Source organism: Cyclopterus lumpus, chromosome 3 (genome assembly GCF_009769545.1).
Source record: "Cyclopterus lumpus isolate fCycLum1 chromosome 3, fCycLum1.pri, whole genome shotgun sequence".
NCBI lineage: Eukaryota > Metazoa > Chordata > Actinopteri > Perciformes > Cyclopteridae > Cyclopterus > Cyclopterus lumpus.
The window spans coordinates 6,806,180-6,826,713 of NC_046968.1; the positions used below are offsets into that span (position 1 = coordinate 6,806,180).

At 43.9% G+C, this 20,534-nt stretch overlaps 1 protein-coding gene across 3 annotated transcripts in view; it reads left to right on the forward strand.

Annotated features, from left to right (window-relative positions):
- Positions 1 to 2,053: 2,053 nt before the first annotated feature.
- mctp2b (multiple C2 domains, transmembrane 2b) overlaps positions 2,054 to 20,534 on the forward strand; it is a 31,675-nt gene continuing 13,194 nt past the window's right edge. The window contains exons 1-11 of one of the 3 annotated variants that reach the window (XM_034561209.1): positions 2,069 to 2,325; positions 8,232 to 8,708; positions 10,507 to 10,548; positions 11,420 to 11,534; positions 15,214 to 15,356; positions 15,584 to 15,660; positions 16,393 to 16,507; positions 16,637 to 16,663; positions 18,284 to 18,454; positions 19,067 to 19,197; positions 19,642 to 19,828. In XM_034561209.1, the coding sequence (XP_034417100.1) occupies positions 8,283 to 8,708; positions 10,507 to 10,548; positions 11,420 to 11,534; positions 15,214 to 15,356; positions 15,584 to 15,660; positions 16,393 to 16,507; positions 16,637 to 16,663; positions 18,284 to 18,454; positions 19,067 to 19,197; positions 19,642 to 19,828 (1,434 nt within the window). In that variant the 5' untranslated portion in view covers positions 2,069 to 2,325; positions 8,232 to 8,282. Of the gene's footprint in view, positions 2,326 to 8,055; positions 8,147 to 8,231; positions 8,709 to 10,506; positions 10,549 to 11,419; positions 11,535 to 15,213; positions 15,357 to 15,583; positions 15,661 to 16,392; positions 16,508 to 16,636; positions 16,664 to 18,283; positions 18,455 to 19,066; positions 19,198 to 19,641; positions 19,829 to 20,534 lie in introns of those variants that run through there. The other 2 variants (XM_034561217.1, XM_034561226.1) reach the window with 2 other exon arrangements.

A 20,534-nucleotide genomic window follows, 5' to 3' on the forward strand; every position in this document is an offset into this window, starting at 1 on the left:
CAAGTAGCCTCGCATTTAGTGAGCGCAGCTCTCTAATGGGGCAATATGGTACTACAAGCTCCTTAAGATATGATGGTGCATCACCAATCAAGGCTTTGTAGGTGAGGAGAAGAATTTTAAATGTGATTCTTGATTTTACAGGGAGCCAGTGCAGAGCAGCTAATACAGGAGTAATGTGATCTCTTTTCTTAGTTTTTGTGAGTACACGAGCTGCAGCATTCTGGATCAATTGGAGGGACTGAAGAGATTTATTAGAGCAGCCTGATAATAAGGAGTTGCAATAATCGAGTCTAGAACAAACGTGTGAACCAGCTTTTCTGCATCGCTTTGAGATCATATGGCACAAGATAAAATCTGCTTCATTAATGACATAAGGAAGGTTGTGTCACATTACCAAGAGCAAACCACGCAAAGTAGAAATGTTGCACTTGTGTCATGTACGTTTGTACATAAGCTTACTTCCTCTGGTGTGTAATTAAAAGGTGCGATGAAGGAATTCAACTTATAGATGCAAACAAAATGACACTTGAACAGAAGTCCATACCTGAAGAGAATTCACAGGGTTGTGATGTGCATTGTTTTTATCATAACAATAATTGAAACATGAGAGTGCTCAAGGGATAGGTCGGAGAAGTAAAATTCCCAGAGCTTCTTGGAGATGGGATTTACTGAACAAGGTGTTGAGTGAACAGTCCAGCTTTGACACTGTGAAAATGGAACGTGTGGTTGAGGTGAGGAGTGCAAAAGCTGCAAGAAACCACAGTTCTGCAAACCACGACTTGAAGGAAGTCATGGTGCTTGCTTGGTGCATAAATGAATGCAAGAAAATAAAAGTTCCCGGTTGAGTGTCCATTTGGCCGTTTAGACACAGGAAGGAGGCATTGAATGCATCATACAGGGTTTTGATTGTTCGACTACAATCGCCTGCTGGAACTAATATTGTAGGATGTGTAGGCTACTCTGATGGCATCTGTATAAAATCCCACCTGGTTTCAGACACGTGCGTTGTGTGGTGCCCATCCAGAGGTAACATATGAAAGGAGTGGAGGAGGTCGAGGATTCATCAGTTTGACGTGAGAGGAGTCGTGTGCAACACCTGTCTGGTGGCTTTGTGGCTCTTTCAATGCACACGTATGAATGACGATCCACTCTATTGTGTGAACAGATATAGAGATAACTAATATAATATATTAATATATAATTATTTGTTTTCCTTTAAGCAGCACAGATGAGTCAGTGATTAAAAAGCACACATGTGAATGCCAACAGCAACAGGATTATACTAGTTCAGATAAAGAGAACAAACATGCAGACCAAGGCCTCATTCACTCAGCACACTGAGGTGGAGAAGTAGGGTGGAGGGATTACACGTACCAAGGTTAATGGGAAGGATGAGAGCGAAACAGCTGTTTGAGAAACGGATTAAATTCATGTGAGCCACAAAAGAGTGCTCTAGAAAAAAAGTCTGTTGTAGATTCACGCTGGACAATAGATGGCCTCGTGATTCAGCTTCACAGGGACACTTAGAGGTCCAAGCAAACATCACAGAAGAGATTTACATGATTGATCCGTTTTTGGTCCAATGTGTGTGTTTGTGTTTTTTCAACTGACATTTAAGTGAAATTGTGTGGATTCAAATCTATTTAAATGATCTTTCAGTAACTAGAAGTGACAGGATGTAAATGACTTATCATGACGGACTGCCAATGCACATACTTCCACTATTAACCTTCTTTTAAATTAAACTGTAGTTGGTAAAGATTGAACAAACGTGTGTACAAAATTAAATTAAATAAACATGCATTAGACTACTTGATGATAACTCTTAAAAGGTTTAGTGACGTGCAGTTTGTTTGACTGCTAAAACTATGTGCTGGATATCTTTAAAAACATAATTTGTTTAGCCGACTCGTATCACTCGACGAATTTGCCTATTTATTATCTCTCCTTTTCGCATCTTTTTTGGGGATTTTTATTGTGCGGCGCACGTGCTCGTGGGATTTTATTTTGAAAGTCTTAATCCAACCGCGCGCGCGTCTGGCTCGCGGCTTTCACGCGGACAGGAGGAAGTCCATATAAAGGGCTCGATGGTCGGAGCGACTGACATGGGTTTTTTTTCCTTTGGGGTTTTCTTTTTACCCCCGTGTTCAGCAGCCATGAGGTGAATGAGACACAGTAAAGCAGGAAAGAACAAGTCAGGACTGTCTTTGTTGTTCTTGAGGGAAGCAGGAAGGTTCCGGGCTTCGTTACCTGAGGGGGGTCTCTGACGCGGGGCTCGTCCGGTGCGCGTCCTCGCTGCCCGGAAACGTTTCCTCCGGCGGACAGGTGAGAACTCACTAGTTCTCGCGATGTCGCGTGAATGTCGCAGTTGTCCTGCTTCCTTGTGTATGGCCGGAGGCTGGTGTTTGTACAACTTGCTGTGTTTGCTTTCGCTAATCCATGCACCGAATTACAGATTTTTTTTTTTTAAGTTTCCATGTGGACAATAGTTGGTCGTCATTGCGGCATTAATATAAAACAAACAATACTTGTTTCAATAGAAGAGTGTTGGCTATTCCTGACCACCGGTCCGTCAGTATAACAAGGACGCAGCGAGACGTTACCACAGTAACGTTTGACGTCCGTTTTCTTTTTATGAACTGTGTTACATGTCGAAAGAAACATGCACTTAAGATGTTGAGGTCAAATATCACCATTAATCTTTTCCGATAAGGAGGATTACAACACACGCAAGGTCTTTTAAAAAAAAGACCTGGATGCAGATTTACACCTTCAGGGCACTTCAGACATGAGAGAGAGAGAGAGAGAGAGAGAGAGAGAAGAGAGAGAGAGAGAGAGAGAGAGAGAGAGAGAGAGAGAGAGAGAGAGAGAGAGAGAGAGAGAGAGAGAGAGAGAGAGAGAGAGAGAGAGAGAGAGAGAGAGAGAGAGAGAGAGAGAGAGAGAGAGAGAGAGAGAGAGAGAGAGAGAGAGAGAGAGAGAGAGAGAGAGAGAGAGAGAGAGAGAGAGAGAGAGAGAGAGAGAGAGAGAGAGAGAGAGAGAGAGAGAGAGAGAGAGAGAGAGAGAGAGAGAGAGAGAGACTTGCCTCGACAGAGCTGTGATGCAGTTGCTCAACTTGGCCCAACCAATTGAGAAAAGTAAAAGATCCCAGTTCTTTATTTCCTAATCAGTTTTGTTTGTGCTTATCTATTGAGGTCATTTTCAAATCCATCCACCTTCAGAAAACATAAATGCGTGTTCATTTATTAGGTCTCTAAAGTCAGTTTGCAAAGTTGTTTTCATGTTTAACGAAGGATTAACCCACTATTATTTTTTTTACAACGCCTTTTTCTGAAAATCTGTCTTTATTCGCATGGCGGTGACCTCATTTGGGGATGGAAGACGGGCACGGCGTTCTCCCAGTCATCAGTACATGTGTCGGCCTGCTCCAGCTGCTGCATCATCTTCCAACTCCCCTAATTGGTGGCAATACAATCCCAAATGCATATAGTCTCAGTGCATGTTCCAGCATCCCAGTAATGTGTATCACATTTGGATGCATGTCATATAATATAATTTTATTAAAATCGAGTTATAGACTTAAAAAAAATAATAATTCATATAGTATATGATTATGAATTAGAATGTGATTTGTTGTGTGTTTGTTCTCTTCTGTCCTCCATGCTGCCATGTTATGTATTACCGGCTCTTTCTATGATCAACAAATCCTATTTGTGTGCTTCTTTAAAAAACAACAAAGTACTTCAGAGTGATGGTCACGGCCATTTAGTGTTTTCCTTGGTAAGTCGTTTCATCCGTGGGTTCAAAGCCGTGTTTGTTTACGGCGCGACCCGTTGGACCCCTGCACCGCTTTGGTTCGTCCTGATCCACGAGACCCTCTTGCGTAGGAGACTCCTGATAAACGACTGAAACGCGACGCAAGGGAGGTCAGTGAGACAAGGTTGTCTGCGGAAAGGATGGATGCCTCGCCGGTGTCACCTTGACCTGGGCCGGCCTCTTTGCGTCACAGCCTTCACGAGTCCACAGATTGGGCTGGCAGAGGAAAGGGGGGTGATGTGCTCTGGAATGTGTGTTTAATTTGCCAATTAAACACACATTTAAAATCCGGATTTGATGAAAGTGCAGCTATCCACATTAACAAATTGGAGCAGAGGGCTCGTGTGACCGGCTGCCAACTGTGGGGTCAGAGCGTTCCCATTGTAACTGCGTAGTCCAGGTTAAGTCTCGCTGACCCCCCTCTAGCTCCCCCCCCCCCCCCCCCGCGCTGAGCTGCTGGCCACCCGGTTGTGTGTCTCCCTGCTGCATGCTTACACCAAGGCCCGGCTTTAACGGCAATGGACTGGCTCATTTTCTAGTCAATTCAAAGGTCCAGTAGTATTGTACACATGGTCACTGTGGTCATTTTGTGCTCCCATGATGCTCTCTGTTAATCCATAGCTGGTGTGAAAGTCCAGAACTGGGCTGTAAAGGACGTTGGGACTTTTCAGAGATTTATTGACGGGGGGAGGGGGTCTTTGACTGCAGTGTACAGAGCACTAAGCACTACAGTGTAGGTCGGTAAACAAAGTGTGCTTGAGAATAACGTAGTGTCATGGAGATGTTGGCTAGAACTGACAATATGTAAAACATTCGGATCAAACATCTGCCTCCAATACATAAGACGTATCTCCACTTTGCTTAGTTTCTTTTTCTATGGGTCATAAGTATAAATGTTAGTTCTATTGACCTCTGTTCCGTTAAAGTGCTTTAACACTACATCATTCACACACCGTATGCACAGCTACGGGAGCAATTTTAAGGGTTAAGTGTCTTGCCCAAGGACACATTGACATGGTCTAGCGGAGCCGGGGATCGAACCGCCAATCCTCTGATTGAAGGACGACCCTGCTCACCACTATGCCACAGTCAGCCCACAGTCGTTGATCCTAGTATACTATACATTGAATGTAAGATGCCCTGGGTGTAAGTAGTGAAACACCATCCCTTGCGGGCCCTTAAACCTGTCGGCAGTCATGCAGGTTAACTGGTTTGTCCGGGGCCGCCGCTAATGAAGGAGACATTCCATTGTATTATCCATTGTATTATTTTGAAATCGTAATTAAAGACTGGTGCTGCCTTCAGGGGCTCCTTTTTCTGAATTACTGTGGATTTGGGACGATTGCGCACAGTCACGCAGTTATTCAACATGGCAGTAGAAGAATGGTGGCTATATTTAAAGGTTATAATGTCTCAATTACCTGCTGTTGTCAAAATGGAATAAAAGGTTGAACAGAACATGACTGGTGCTTTTATGGAACACAGAAAGCTGTTGGTCGTAGCCGTGTGTTTCGGGTAGAGGTGATGTCTTCTCACTCGGGGCACAGCGTGAACAAGCTATGAAGGGCAACATTGGCACTTTGTAACCGCACAATGTGGACACGGTGAACTTACTGACGCACTCTGTCGACCCGGAGCAAACTATCATTTATTCCTCATTTCGTTTCTCCCCCGTCAAATATATACAATCTCCGACTAGAAGGAACACATCTGGCCCTTTTAAACAGCTGAATGCGGCCAAATGTTCACAAGCTCGTCACGAGCTGGGCCAGCCGTTGTTTGGCTCGGGTAGCAGAGAGTTTTGTTTTCAGCTTCACACACACACACACACACACACACACACACACACACACACACACACACACACACACACACACACACACACACACACACACACACACACACACACAGAGCAGCCGCTTTTCAATAGAACAGTTATTGGCTAGAGAAACTAGAATTTCTTTTGTTGATTTTGACAATTTCCACGTCCAGTGGCAGTAATAAAACAAAATGTAAGAAATACACTGGCAGACAGAAGGCCCTCCGCTACGATCAAATCCTTCAGTTGTGATTGGATCACAAAAGTAGGGCATATGGAGCACCTCCCTCCCTAGTGTTGTTTGCTCAGGGCGGAGCAGGAAGCGGGTGGAATTAATTAATCAAACCTCAGACATAATCTTTGGCAACGTGCACAAAGTTTTAACCAACTGAAATCAACACCCCCCAACCACAGGTCGCTGTGCTACCGACGAGCTCCAGGGAGATTTCATACGATCGCTTGTCACCCCGAATCACATTTAATTGGTCACATTCAGGAACGAGTTCAAGATGAGTCATCAAAAATTACAAAATACATATTCAATTTCACTGTAGCTTTAAAGTCCGAGGTAACTAAAAGCCACCACGCTTATTGTAGCCCTTTGAACACACGCTATCCTTTGACACACGAGTGGATCACGACAGACTTGTTTACTCTCAGTCCATCGGCACTAGAAGTCAGTGGCCGTCGTTCTTTTTTCCTCTCTCTCTCACCCTGTCAGCGATCCACAAAATCCTTGTATTTGGGTCAGGTTGGAAAATTCCAAATTTTGGAAATCCGAGTCTCTATATTCCTCATTTGGTTCAAACTAGATATGGAGAGAAAAGTGGTTGTAGAAACACTTCTGCCCACCTCTAACTGCTCACCTGAATCCCTTTCCGTGAAAAGCTCGATTACCTGCTGTCGTTGTTCACGTTGCACTTCGCTTCTCGGTGTCTGAGGTTCCCGTCTCGTTCCTTGATCTGCCACCTCGCCGCCTTCCTTCCTCCCCTTCCTCCCCTTCCTTGGACCAGCTGATAACCCGGTTAATGACGATACAAAGAGTGAGGCCGTGTAAGAGGCTTACTTACGCTTTACAAGATCAGGTTTTTGCCAGCAGCAGCTCTTGGGCAGCTACCGCCGCCGGAGATCATCGGCAGCGATGACGGCGTGAAGGCATCAAAGAAAAGGTTTTATTCACCAAAAAACAATTAGCGATGTTATTCAAATAATACGCCCGTTCTCCCAGTCGTGTGTTCACCTTACAGTCTCTGCGCAACAGCAAGATTGTAACGTATGAGAAGTTTACCTCCAGTCCTGCACATGCTCAGTGTGTGGTTGACGTGTCATTTCTTTTTTGATTGATAGCAGGTGGAGGTGTGTGCATGACTTAAAGAGCATTTGATGGACAGCTCCTTAATGAGGTTATGTAAGATCTGACTTTTCCCATCGAGATGGTGTGTGTGTGTGTGTGTGTGTGTGTGTGTGTGTGTGTGTGTCTTTCCCCACAGAGTGTGTGTGTGTGTGTCTTTCCCCACAGAGTGTGTGCGTGTTGCTCGCTAAGTAATGCATCTGTTATTTGTGGGTCCATAGTAAAGAAATTTACAAGGAGAGAATTGATGTTTGGATACATCTGATGAAAGAGTTGAATGACAACAATTATGTGACAATTATGCTTGATACAAAGGGGAGAGTAGTTCATGCACATCCTTTATTAATGTAATAAATCTAAATAAATCAATGTTAAAGTGTGACAACCTGAACACTGGAACAGAAGCATTGTTAACATAAGTAACCCTCGTGCTGAGCAAAAGAGAAATATCTGATGGTTTTTACGGATGATATCCTTGCAGTTTTAAGAGTTATTATAATTAAGAGTGTGTTCCAACTCTGCGTGCTGTAATCTGGTTGCTGCGGTTTGTTGCGTGTGCTGGGTTTCTGATAAGAACTCACAGTTGTCTTTTTAATGAGTGCATGAAATGGGAGTTTAAAGAGGTAAAGCGTCCTGCTGAAATCTTGACCCAGACAAATGAGTTCTTATTTTATCCAGAAGGCTCCTCACATCGATGCACGCAGTGGTCTCCGAGTCTGACATCAGCACCACGACAGACTGCAGGTATCCGAGCATCTGATCCAGAATTGAGACGTGTTGATTGCTGAGCGCTTCGATGTAAAGGTCACCGCTGAGTATTAGTGGAGGTGAAGATGGAAGCGTGTTGAGTGATGACCACATGTCTCAGGAACGTCTCGCAACAATTAAAGTACTTGAAGGAATCGTCACATGCGCCTATTTCCTTTCTTGGCTGGAGTTGGATGAGAAGAGGATCCGGTCTCATGCAGTTAACTTAGCTTAGCTTAGCTTAGCTTAGCATAAACAGCTAGCCTGGCCCTGCCCAACAGGAACCTCATGTGTACACGTTATATCTCGTTTGTCTCAAAGGGACCTCGGCTAACTGGTTGCAGGCTGTTAGCTTCACATTTAAAAGACAGATACTCGAGAAGACCATCTCGTCTAACTCCTTTCAAGAATTTAAGGTGAAAAAATCTTGGTAATTAGGAATGATATTTTTTTTGTTATTGTGTGACTTACTGTCTTCCTCCTGTGTGTTTTCTACCATAGCTGCCGGTGATGTCCAGATCTTAGAAGCCGACTGAAACACCCCCGCCCGTCATGGACTCCAAGAAGCCGGGCGTGCTGCGGCATATCCGCCAGAAGCTCGTCTTGCCCACCCTCCGGCGCGGCAAGACGAGCACAAGCGGGCATCTCGTTCATCTCGCTCACACCATGGACCATCGGATGAGCTCCTCCGCCCCCGACATACACAACATGAGGCAGCGGTCCGACTCTCCGTGCCACAGCAGCCCCTCCACGCCACTCGTCCAGTCTGCTCAAGGGCCGGGAGGAGGTGGGAGTGGTCTGGTGATGAGAGCAGCTGCCGGAGGGGAGTCATTCAACGGCCTCTGTGTGAAGGAGAAGGGCTCTCCAGAGAACGACTACAGACCCGGGAGCGGCATGGAGCCCGAGGAGCTGGCCCTGCCGGAGATGATGACCGTGTACAGCCCAGAACAAGTGGAAATGTCCCAGGACGGCTCACAGGTACGGACTCTGCATTTGAAATTGTGTTAAAAACAACAACGACAGCAGATCAGTCACACAAACATATTTATGTGATCTAACTAAGGTTTAAACTTCCAGACTTTGGCTTTGGATTCATTTTGAAGTTATGGTGTTTGTGAAATAATTTGACAGTGAAAATGACGGGAGAATAAGCTTGTATTGTATTTGTGTCCTGTGAGATGAAGTACGTGGCTGAGGGAACTGGCTGCTTTGTGTACATTGGTGGCAGGTGTATTTACACTAGACACAAAGTTTGACTTGGAGGAGGTGGAGTAAGCCAAGAGATTATTGTCAAATTAGAGGTGCCTCCAAAATCAATAGTCACTGGGCGAACTCTGTCCGTTTGTGTTGTCAGGCCAACGCACGGCCTCAGCATGGGGGCCCAACTGGCATGCTCACGCTTAGCACTCGCTCCAGCTCGGCCTGAGGGGGGATGCATTTCTGAGTTCACTGTTGAGGGCAGAGAAAAGATCAGTTAGAGGAAATCATCAATATTTAAGAGCGCCTATCTGAAATATCTCTTCTGACAACGTTCATGGCCGATGCGTCACGGTGTGGTGACCCACAGTTGTTAATTGATCACAGACTAAATAATATATGATGTTGTCATTCACGAGGTGTTAATGTCAGTGATCAACAGGTCGTATCAGCCACCTTTCCATAGAGCTTCATGATTTGGCCAATGCTCTCACATGGCCTGGAAAAATACATTTTCATGTTCTGCTCATTCTTTTTTGTAGTATATACATCTCTCTCTCTCCATTCATACACTGTAGACACAGCTACAGGGAACAATTCAGGGTTAAGTGTCTTGCTCAAGGACACATCGACTAGGGCGGGGATTGAACCGCAAACCCCCTGATTGAAAGATGGGCATGCTAACCACTGACCCACAGTCGCCATTCATGAATGATATTGGTTACGGTTTGGCCCAACTGCGTTTCTATCTCCAGCTCTAACGTGACGTGAGTCAGATCAATAATCTATATTGTTTTCAATAAATTAATGGAAGGAAACTAGGCCATTTGCTTATGGATGTCAGCAAATAGTGTCTGTTGTCTTTACTTGTGAGTCCTGTGATGACATGGCATTTGCTCCAGTACGCTCTTCAGTTAAGTACTCGTGACATGTTGACGTGGAGTTTATTTAGATGTTCCCCTCGTCAAGTTTAGGTTTATTTATTTGCACAATTCAAGCAATACAATTAAAAAAATAAACAAACATAATAGCGATAAATGAACATCACTGTGCAGGAAGAGGCAAAAAGCCAACTGGGCTTATTTGAAGCCTCCACCTAATATAATGTAAACAATATTTTACAAACATAAAATGGAACATGCATAAAAAGACAACAAAAGAAAAAGAAAGAAAAGAACTGTCTGACATGCTGATGGCAAATCGTGCAAAAAAACAACAAACTAAAAAGGTAAACATGGTAAACATCATTTGAGCAGCATATGAGCATAACTCCTGAATAAGATGTTGCAGCACTTTCTCAACACAACGGAGTGCTGTTCCTCTTGTTTCGAGTCAAAGGCTCAGGGTTGTAGTCGCTTCCCTTCTTTAGTTCTTTTGTGTAATGCTGTGCGGTCCCCAGGACACAGGAATGTTTAATAACCGTTCAGAGGATTTGTGCTGGTTTTAGAAATAATAATAATTAAAGAGTTCAGTTCCTGAAGCTTTAACAGTCATCAGACTCTTTTTTTTTTTTTCAGAGTACTCTTCATATATATCACGTGATGGATTTATGAAATGTGTTTTATCTTTGTCTCCGCAGTATAATAATCAGGATTTCAACGGTCACGGGGACAACCAACATGTAAGTGCCGCTCTTCCATTTGATTCTTTTGTTTTTGTTGTTGCGTATCGCCCATTGTGCTCTGGCTGACGCACACGGACACACACACGGACGCACACACACAAACACACACACACACACACTCACACACTCTTGTTTCAAAGTTTAAGTCTGGATTACTGTGTCGTGCTCAGGACATGGTGGGGCAGTAGGCGATGTGCGGTCCAGCGCTCGGCGTTGAGTCGTCCCCTGCTGAGCCGGGTGTTTATTCTCTGAACGATGGTTTGGTGGAGAGGCTTAATAAAGATTAAATAATCCAATGCCTGGCCATGAAGCATAGACGGCATTACAACTGCATGCAGCCTTCTGCACAGTGTGCCTTCTTTTATCTTGTATCCTAAGCAATAATAGAAACAACAGTAGAACTTAAAGACATAATGCAACAGGTGAATTCTGGTGTCATATGTCACAATGTTGTTGTTGTTGTTTTGGTTTCTCTAGCGAGAGCCAACGTGGACACTACAGATCATTTTACGTTATCGTTATAATAAACATACACACAATTACAACTTTACGACAGCTGACTGAGTTTACAGATTAGTTGCAGAAGAACATGAGACAAAGTTTGAAATGTGTCTGCAGCAACGATCACGAGCTGTCTAGCACTAAAAGTCTGGCCAGATTTGTAACCTTCTGCATACATTGTTTGATGGGGCACTTCCTTCCCTGTAGAAAAACATATTGTTCTTATTGAGGTATGGAGGGGTGTTAAAAAGAGTGCGGTTTTAGAATCTGCTCTGAAACCCGGGTAAGCTTGTTCAGAAAGTCTCGATCCAATGCAGTGCTCGCCGCACTGACACTAATGACGCTAATGTACCGTTTTTGTGTCCAGTGTGAGACGGGCAACGAGACCCAGATGTCGGAGAGCGTCAAGGACCACCACAGGTCCTTCCTGCTCACCATCAACCTGAAGGAAGGACACAACCTGGTCATCAGGGACCGCTGTGGTAAGAGCCTCTTAACACCATCACTGTCAGGCCTTCACTATCAACTCTACTAGCTTCATCATCTGTGTGGAGATGATGATGATGATGATGATGATGATGTTACACAACACGGATTTGCAAAGAAAGGACACAGGGCCCTTTTACAAAGGAAGAATACAGCAGCTCTTTCTTTGTGTATTCATGTCTGCATGTAGTCCGTATTCAAACAGCACTGAATCAACATTACTGAACAAGGAAGCTGTCTCCATGGAAACCATACGGTAGGACGCCCAATATGAGGAGTTCAGTCGCGGAATTATAATCACTTTACCTTCCTGTCATAAATCTGAAAATAGGTGTTTGGCGACAACAACATTTTTAACTTCTCTGCTTGTCGATCAACTGTTTCCACGTTGGTCTTCCTCTTCTATTCCGGTCCCCCTTTGACACTTGATTGACTTTTTTCTTTTTACATTTCGTCACCTATGTCATCATGTGCCGCGTACATTTCTGCCCCAGTGAGTAAGTAACCGAGAGCACAACGAGAATCAAGAAAGTACAATTTCTTCAAGAAAGCCAAACTACAAAATGCTTTACGTAAGTGCAATTCAAGTGATCATCATCATCATCATCATCATCATCATCATCATCATCGTCATCATTTCAAAATCGCCGCGTCCTGCTGTCTGACGCAACGCACTTTCCTTATTGCGGTCCGGTGGCCTAAATCTCCCAAACCGTTAAGCTCGTTTGGTGCCCAGCAGGGGGTTCGGTCTCCGTTTGTGTGTTTTTAGCCTCGGCTTGTTTACGGTGTCTCGTTTGATTACGCCCAACGTTATTGGCTCCAGGGACAACGCGGCCGAGTGTCGGGTTTGTCTGTGAAGCTCCAATGACAGCCGGGGAAGGATTCCACACTGCATATTTGGACCTGTCTGGGCCGCACCCTGCATTCGTCACAGCAGGCCTTTCACAAGAGGCATTTGTTGGGATTATCCTCTCTCGCATGGCGTTGTGTTCTCACAACCGGGCCCTGTGTGGAAAGATAATGCAGAAAAATGATTGTTGGAGGATGAAGGCGCAGGAGGATTTGGTTTCCCCTGTATTATTGTTAAGACCGTAGTCCTTTTCAAAAGCAGTGCATTAACAACGCTTATATTTCTGCTGTTTGATCAGATTATATAAACTGCCCGCGTAGCATACACTGACAGCGGTCTGTTGATGGGCATGATTCAGCTTTGTTGTCATTGTTTACCGCTTATGTCTATTTCTGTTTTATATTTCGAGGATTGAAAAAGTTCCTCTGATTCTGCCGGTCCATGAACTGTGATTGGTGGACTGCTGCCCTCAGGTGGTCGATTGCCAGAATAGCTAGAAAGTCACAAGATTGTACTGGCTTCCTTTTTCTTTCTTTTTTTTACAAGTGAAAAGGATTTAGGCCGAGCAGCATCAAATGTGAGATGTGAAAGTGTCCCATGTTGTCTTATCTACGTGTGACACAGTAGTCATGAGACACTCGTTGAACCCTCAGGTGGAGTTTTCAGCTGCTGTCACAGTGGAAGCCGAAATGTGATTGGCTATTGATTCAGGAAGCTGTGGCCCCATCGGTTGGGGTGGAAAGAAACCACATCCTCCACACAGACACATCAGAGAGATGACACGATGGGCAGGCTGGTCCTCCCTTTTACTGGAAACCTGCACATTTACTCAGAAGTGAAGAAGCCAGGGTAACGAAAAGAGACAGACACCTGTTAAAAGTGAAGATCTTAAAGCCTATATATATATTCAGTATAATATGATATATACATTTCTGTACACATGACATCTATTGAATCTGTCCATCTGGGGAGAGGGATCCTCCTCTGTTGCTCTCCTGAAGGTTTCTTCCCTTTTTTCCCTGTCAAAGGTTATTTTTGGGGTTTTTTTCCTGATCCGATGTGAGGTCAAAGGACAGGGATGTCGTATGTGTACAGATTGTAAAGCCCTCTGAGGCAAATTTGTAATTTGTGATATTGGGCTATACAAAATAAACTGAATTGAATTGAATTGAATCTTATATAAATATCATACATATACAATATAAATATCATGAATATCATATAATACAAATATATATATATATATATATATATATATATATATATATATATATATATATATATATATATATATATATATATAAAAATAAATAAATAATTTGCATTGAAAAATTGACAAAAATAAGTCTGTTAACCCCTCAGTAGCACCCAAGCCAATCCTCACTGCCCACAAGCCCTGTGACAGGGTTAGGAATGATACTAGCACCAAGCCATAATCCTCACTGACCATGGGTCATACATACATATATATATATATATATATATATATATATATATATATATATATATATATATATATATATATATATATATATTTTGAAAGGAACACTTCTCAAAAAGCAATTCAATTAAGTCCCCGTGCCCACACCTTTGTTCCAGTTAACTTTTTTGTTTCTGATCCCATAACTCAACCACAAGTTGTAAGGCCTAAACAAAGGCCAGCCACACAAACTGAATGTAAACCAAGCAGGACGTGTGCAGCCTCAAACCCAAACTCACTGAGAACTATCAGAATGATATTGTAAATGTTACGCAAAGACAAAATGACATCGCTGCTCTGCTGGTTCAGCAAAGTCTGTGCTCTGTCCTTCCTGTACGAACTATTCCTGTGTTTGATGGAGACCCTACATGTATGTGTGTGTGTGTGTGTATATTAACGAGTGTTACCTGCTTACATTCAGGTTTACATGTAAGTCCAGGTAGTTACAGAATGTGTCTGTCTGTAGTTGTTAACGAGTGTTACCTGCTTACATTCAGGTTTACCTGTAAGTCCAGGTAGTTACAGAATGTGTCTGTCTGTAGTTGTTAACGAGTGTTACCTGCTTACATTCAGGTTTACCTGTAAGTCCAGGTAGTTACAGAATGTGTCTGTCTGTAGTTGTTAACGAGTGTTACCTGCTTACATTCAGGTTTACCTGTAAGTCCAGGTAGTTACAGAATGTGTCTGTCTGTAGTTGTTGACGAGTGTTACCTGCTTACATTCAGGTTTACTTGAGGCAAATGAAAGGGAAGTTAGAAACTGTCTCCAGTGAGTGAGAGAGTGATTGATTGAATTCGTAATACAAGAAATAACTATCGACATCTCTCTATTCTTTGCATTATATATTATTATTATATTTGTTCCATTGAAGGGTGTATTTGACACTGAACTAGTTCATCTTTATCTCAGTGATCGTGTCCAAATTAGCATAAAATATCACTATGACCCTGAAATGCTGTCTCTTGTGTTATCGCACTCCTTCTGATTGAACCAATCTATGAACTGTCTGAAACAATGGATATCAGGGGGCCCAAGAAAAATGTGCACACATTCACGAAAGTGATGCTCCCCTTGGGGCTTAGCCCCCCTTTCTTTGAATCCTACAAACGCCCCTGACAGATAGTGATGTCCTAAATTCTGTCAACCTGTCACTATCGCTTCTTTTAGGTCTGATTAATCAAATCAGATCCTTATTAGTATTATTATTATTCAGTCTGAATTACCAGCTGCAGCGGGGTCTGTTAGTCAATGTGTTAACCCCGAGTAGCAGATCTCCATCACCAAAACCAGCAGGAGGGTTCAGTAAATAATCCACGCTGCATTGTGTTCTATCAATCGTCGCCAGGTACCAGCGACCCGTACGTGAAATTCAAATTGGACGGGAAGACGATCCACAAAAGCAAAGTGGTTTACAAGGACCTCAACCCCAAATGGAATGAGACCTTCTCCCTGCCTGTGAAGGACCTGAACCACAACCTGTACATCAGGGTAACTAAAAGTTCATCATTTTACCGCAGGAGAGGGGTGCCGTTGTTTTCGCCTTGCGGGGAGAGTCCTGCATCCGAGGTGCTAACTATGTGGGCGCAGCCTCAGAGCCATGCGTGCATCAGGGAAGTCCAATGCACGGCCCTGTATCACAATGGAGGACTCCATGATGCTCTCTGCATGAACTCTCTCTCTCTCTCTCTCTCTCTCTCTCTCTTGGTGTTTTGCAGGTGTACGACCGTGATCTGACCTCTGATGACTTCATGGGCTCTGCCAGCATCGCCCTCAGTGATCTGGAGATAGACAAGTGAGCGGCTCAGTGAGAGCACTGGAAGCAGTCAGAGGGTGCATTGTGTGGCTTGTAATCTGATACTGGGTTCTTGAGTTTGAAGAAGCAAAAAAAAGGATCAGTATTTTTCTCTCATAACATAACAAATATTTTTAGAAATATTCCTTAATCTATCATTATGTAACCATAATATATACTTAGTGGGACAGATTGCAGTTGACAAATAAACTCCTCGGTGCTCTCTAGTGGACAAATAAAGTAGTGTAATCCAAAATATAGTAATATACTGCCTTTTCTTATTATTTATTGGCTGAAATATACGCTAATAACTATAATTCTGGTATAAGCTATCAACCAATGTATTATTTGACTGTATAATTCAATTTAAAGTTTGTAATAAACCAGTTGTTTTACAAACCCTTTTGGTTTGTGTGTATTGGTGCGTTCTGGAGAACCGCTCATCCAAACAACTTCACACCGTCCTTGAGTCCTGAGCAGTACACATGCCAAGTGTTATGTCTTCTTTTTTGACAGAGAGTTCTTCATTTTTGTTAGATTTATTTTCTATTTCAATCAAAGATTCAGATTGTTTTATTTTGTCTCCAAGATGTTGACTTGTTTGTTTTTCACCAGAAAATAGCAAAGATTAGAAAAAGATTACAACTCTCCCCCCTCCCCCCTGAAATGTGTTGTTCTGCTTTCTCATCCAGTAACTTTAATTTAAGATTAAACCGTCTCCTTTTCTTTCAGGCACAGCGAGATGTCTTTGCCCTTGAACGACCCGAACAGCCTGGAGGAGGACATGGGCAACGTGCTACTGGACATCAATCTGTCACTCCGAGACGGAGACGGCAAAAGGCACATTGTAAATATATAACAGAGAGGACACTTGTCCTGCAATGTATTTATTGCACATGCGTGGCTTTTCCCAGCGTTTCTGTCCATGCCCTAACCCTTTTTGTTTTGTTGTTAACATGCATGCTCCTGTCGGCAGCGGTGGCCTCAAAAAAGAAGTCTTACGGTATGCTGGAGGGAACACACGAGAACAATATAAAGTCACATCTGCTTCGTTTGGTCCTCATTCTACAGTCTGATGGAAAGGAGAGAGCAACGTTTTGTTCAGTTATTTTGTCTCTTTGCACAAGAGGGCAGCAAATCACCACGTTGTCGTTTTAAAGAAATGTCTATAGCACCAAATAAAATCTGACAATTATCTCTAGTAATTGTCAGATTAAACATTCAGTGGTCACTGAGGTACTGTATAGCTAAAGCATATCAAATACTGAGTAGAACTACATCTTGACTCATTTAACCGAGTACTTTTGGTACACTACAGCTGCTGCCGCAAATACTTTTATAGGAAATTCATTTGCCTTTTTAAAGGAAGACTAAGTGTCTGTTGAGTCATTTAAGGGGGAACAGTCACATCTGAAACATAGAAGCAGAGTCACATAAAGCATAAACTCGAGCAGTGCGTATTCTCTGCATCACATGACCGAATGGATCAAACGGACGATAAATGGAAATCATACCAGACCAAGTGAGCCCTGAGCGTATTGCATTTAGCACTGATATGTATTATTGCTTATGAGTTCAACTTTTCATTCACAAGAAGGATATGTTATTTTTTCATTTTTTTAAAACATTAACTAGTGTCGCTTGAAAGAAATTCAATGACATATGTGTGACCCTTGGTCCAGGAGGAACCAATGGGCTTGGTGCCACAGAGAGGCCAGGGAAGAAGTATTGAGACTGTAGCATCGTTGACGATGCAAACAAATACAAAATAAAAATATTGTCAGGAATATCTATAAAATGATTGTGGTGGTTGTGCGTTCTCACTGGAGAGGTGTCTTCACCCACAGAGCAGCTGCTGAAGGCTTTATTTGGTCTCCTGGAACCGACGCGGCTGCACGTTGTATTGATTGAGTTTGCGGCCGCGTGGTCGTGCGTTTTGGGAGGTGGCGCGGTTTGTCGTTACTGAACCCGTTGCACCTCACACATCATCGGCCACTGACGCCAACTGTGCTCTGCCACGTGCGGCCCTGTTAATTGAAACACGACTTTTCTGCCGACGCATGTGACAGAACGGATTCAGACGGGGCCATCACTGCCGGCTGTATCTGCCTTTAATTGAATCTGGGTTAAATATATCTCCCTATAGTGTGGCGTCTTCATGTAAGCTTTCAGCTAATTATCTGACAATATGGCTCCCTTTTATATCTGGAAGAAAGACACTGCTCTGCATTGTAGCGACGGCAGGCTTTACTCTAATCTCTCAGGGAACTGAAGGGACAATTCGGCTCTCTTTTCACTGGAGGAGGAGGATAATGCTGCTTCATTCAGCTGTCTCTCCAATGGAAAAAATTAAAAATTAAAAAAGCACCGATTCGGATCATCGTCGCTCTCCGATAGTAGCTTTGTGTTTTACCGGTGGCAATCCCCATTTTATTTACTGCACTGGTTTGTGTTTTGTTCCCCCGTCTCTGCATGATGCATGCACGCGTCGTGATAAGAGATGAGATAATGGATTGGTACATAAGCATCCTGGTGTTGCATATGAATGTTCTATGTGCCTTCTGAATCTCTTTAACCCCCTTTCCCCCCCCCCCCCCCCCCCCCCCCGTGTTCCAAATCCCAGTCGGGAGCCCATCTTCCTCATAGCCTTCGTCATTCGGAGACACAGAAGAGTCAGCTGTGGACCTCCGTTGTGTCGGTGATTCTGGTCGAGGGTCAGGGACTGCCGATGGACACTCATGGAGGTCAGCTCTATGTTAGCTTCAGACTGGGAGACCAGAGACACAAAAGCAAGGTACTGGATGAAGGACTAATGCTTTTCATCTCCTCCCCCCCCTCCTCCTCTCGAATTGTCCTTGTTCTTAAACCCCTCTCCACCCCTCCACCCCGCCCACTCTCTTTTCTTCTCCTCACACTAACTCCTCTGCTCCTTTTCTCCTCCTCTCCAATCCGAAACACTTTTCTTTATTACTTAACCTTTACTTCTCCAATCCTCCCCCCCCCTCACACTCTCTTGTATAATCATGCTATTCTGTAAATGCATTTGGTCCCAACATGCAAAGTGATTGGGACGTTTAAAATAAAATTTAAAATCAGAAATCTTTTTTACGGATGTATTTATCAGTACAATTTACCTATTTTATGCGATATATCATATGTATTTAGTTTTTGCATTTCCATTTGCCATACTGTTCAGAGTGACATTAATACGGCGGAAGAATAAACGGTTCAAAAGTGCAAAAATCAATTCTCTCAATAATAGGTTCTAAATGTGTTATGTACTATGATGCATAAAATAACAGGGAGAATAGGGTATCAACATGCCGTGACTGTGTTATCTGCATTTGAATGGGCTGCTCAATGGGCTGCGCATGGGAATGAGAAATATAATGTTGTTTTCATTCAGAATCAATGCAAAGTGTCCAACCCTCAGTGGAAAGAGAAGTTCACCTTTAACCAGTTCCCGGACAGGCCAGACAACCTGGAGGTGGAGCTCTGGTCCAAGGATGGACGAAGGCACGAGGAGTGTTTGGGAACGTGAGTCTGCCCTCTGAACCCGTGTGCTGCCCGTGTGTCTCAGTGATCTGTCGCATGTCGAGTGTCCCGCCCTCATAATGTAGCAACGGCCCACTGAGCCCCACCGTGCAGCAGTGAGCAGCGCGAGAAGGATTAAGTGTGTGTGTGTGTGTGTGTGTGTGTGTGTGTGTGTGTGTGTGTGTGTGTGTGTGTGTGTGTGTGTGTGTGTGTGTGTGTGTGTGTGTGTGTGTGTGTGTGTGTGTGTGTGTGTGTGTGTGTGTGTGTGTGTGTGTGTGTGTGTGTGTGTGTAAAATCACACAGATCGATAGTCACCTCTTAAATTGCCAACATTGCCCAATGATCTGGCTCGTGACTATACGAGTACATCGGGGTGTCTCTCCCTCTATCTGTGTGTGTGTGTGTGTGCGCGCCGCAGTATGTGAAGGCCTGTGTTTGTGTGTGCAGGTATGGCGTTGACCTATCCAGGATGCCATTCAATCAGAGGCAGCTGATCACATACACCCTGGACCAGGGGAGTGGGCACTTGGTCCTCCTGGTCACACTGTACACGTGCAGCAGCGCCTCCATCTCTGACCTCTGTGCCGCGCCGCTCGATGAACCTCAAGCACATCAGACCCAGCTGGACAACTATGTCAGTACCTGCGCTGCTGTTTGTATTCTATCTGTACGGTGTGGCTGCATCTCTTCACCACCTATTTCTCCCCAGTTTGGAAGTGTCGGCGTATCTGACACTTCCTACTGGATCGTTAGCAGCCGCGACAAGGCGTTTCTTCACCTAGTGGGTCTGTGTGTGAGTCATGATGGTGGAATGTGTTCACGTATCTGTCCGTCTCTGGATGGTGTGGAGTTGAGAGCGAGGTGAAGGCAGAGTTTGAAGATGGGTGTTGGTCTGAGCAAGGGAAGGGGAAAGCCCCTCCTTCCCCCCCCCCCCCCCCCCCCCATACACACACTTTACGCCCCTTGCTCGATTGGATGTCGCGGCTTATGTGATCCCATCACAAGAAGGTCTGTCGCTATCAGGAGAATCTCTTTCCTCTATTTAGAATCTGTGTCAGTCTGAAGATTGTTAATTAAGGCAAGTGAAAGCCCACTGTGGCAATCTGTGATAATGAAGTGAACATTTAATCCAAAACAATGTAGTTATTGTCTGAAGCTGATAAAACGTGCTTTGATTTTACAAATGGGCGAGGGGGGGGGGGGGGTTTAACTTTAAAATATATTTTTTTTCTTTAACGACATTTAAGTTTACGCTGCTCCCAGGGTTACTGCTGTACTCTCCATGTTGAGAGGCCAAGAGATGGCAGCATCTGCCAGGCAATGTGCTGGGAGTCGGTAAC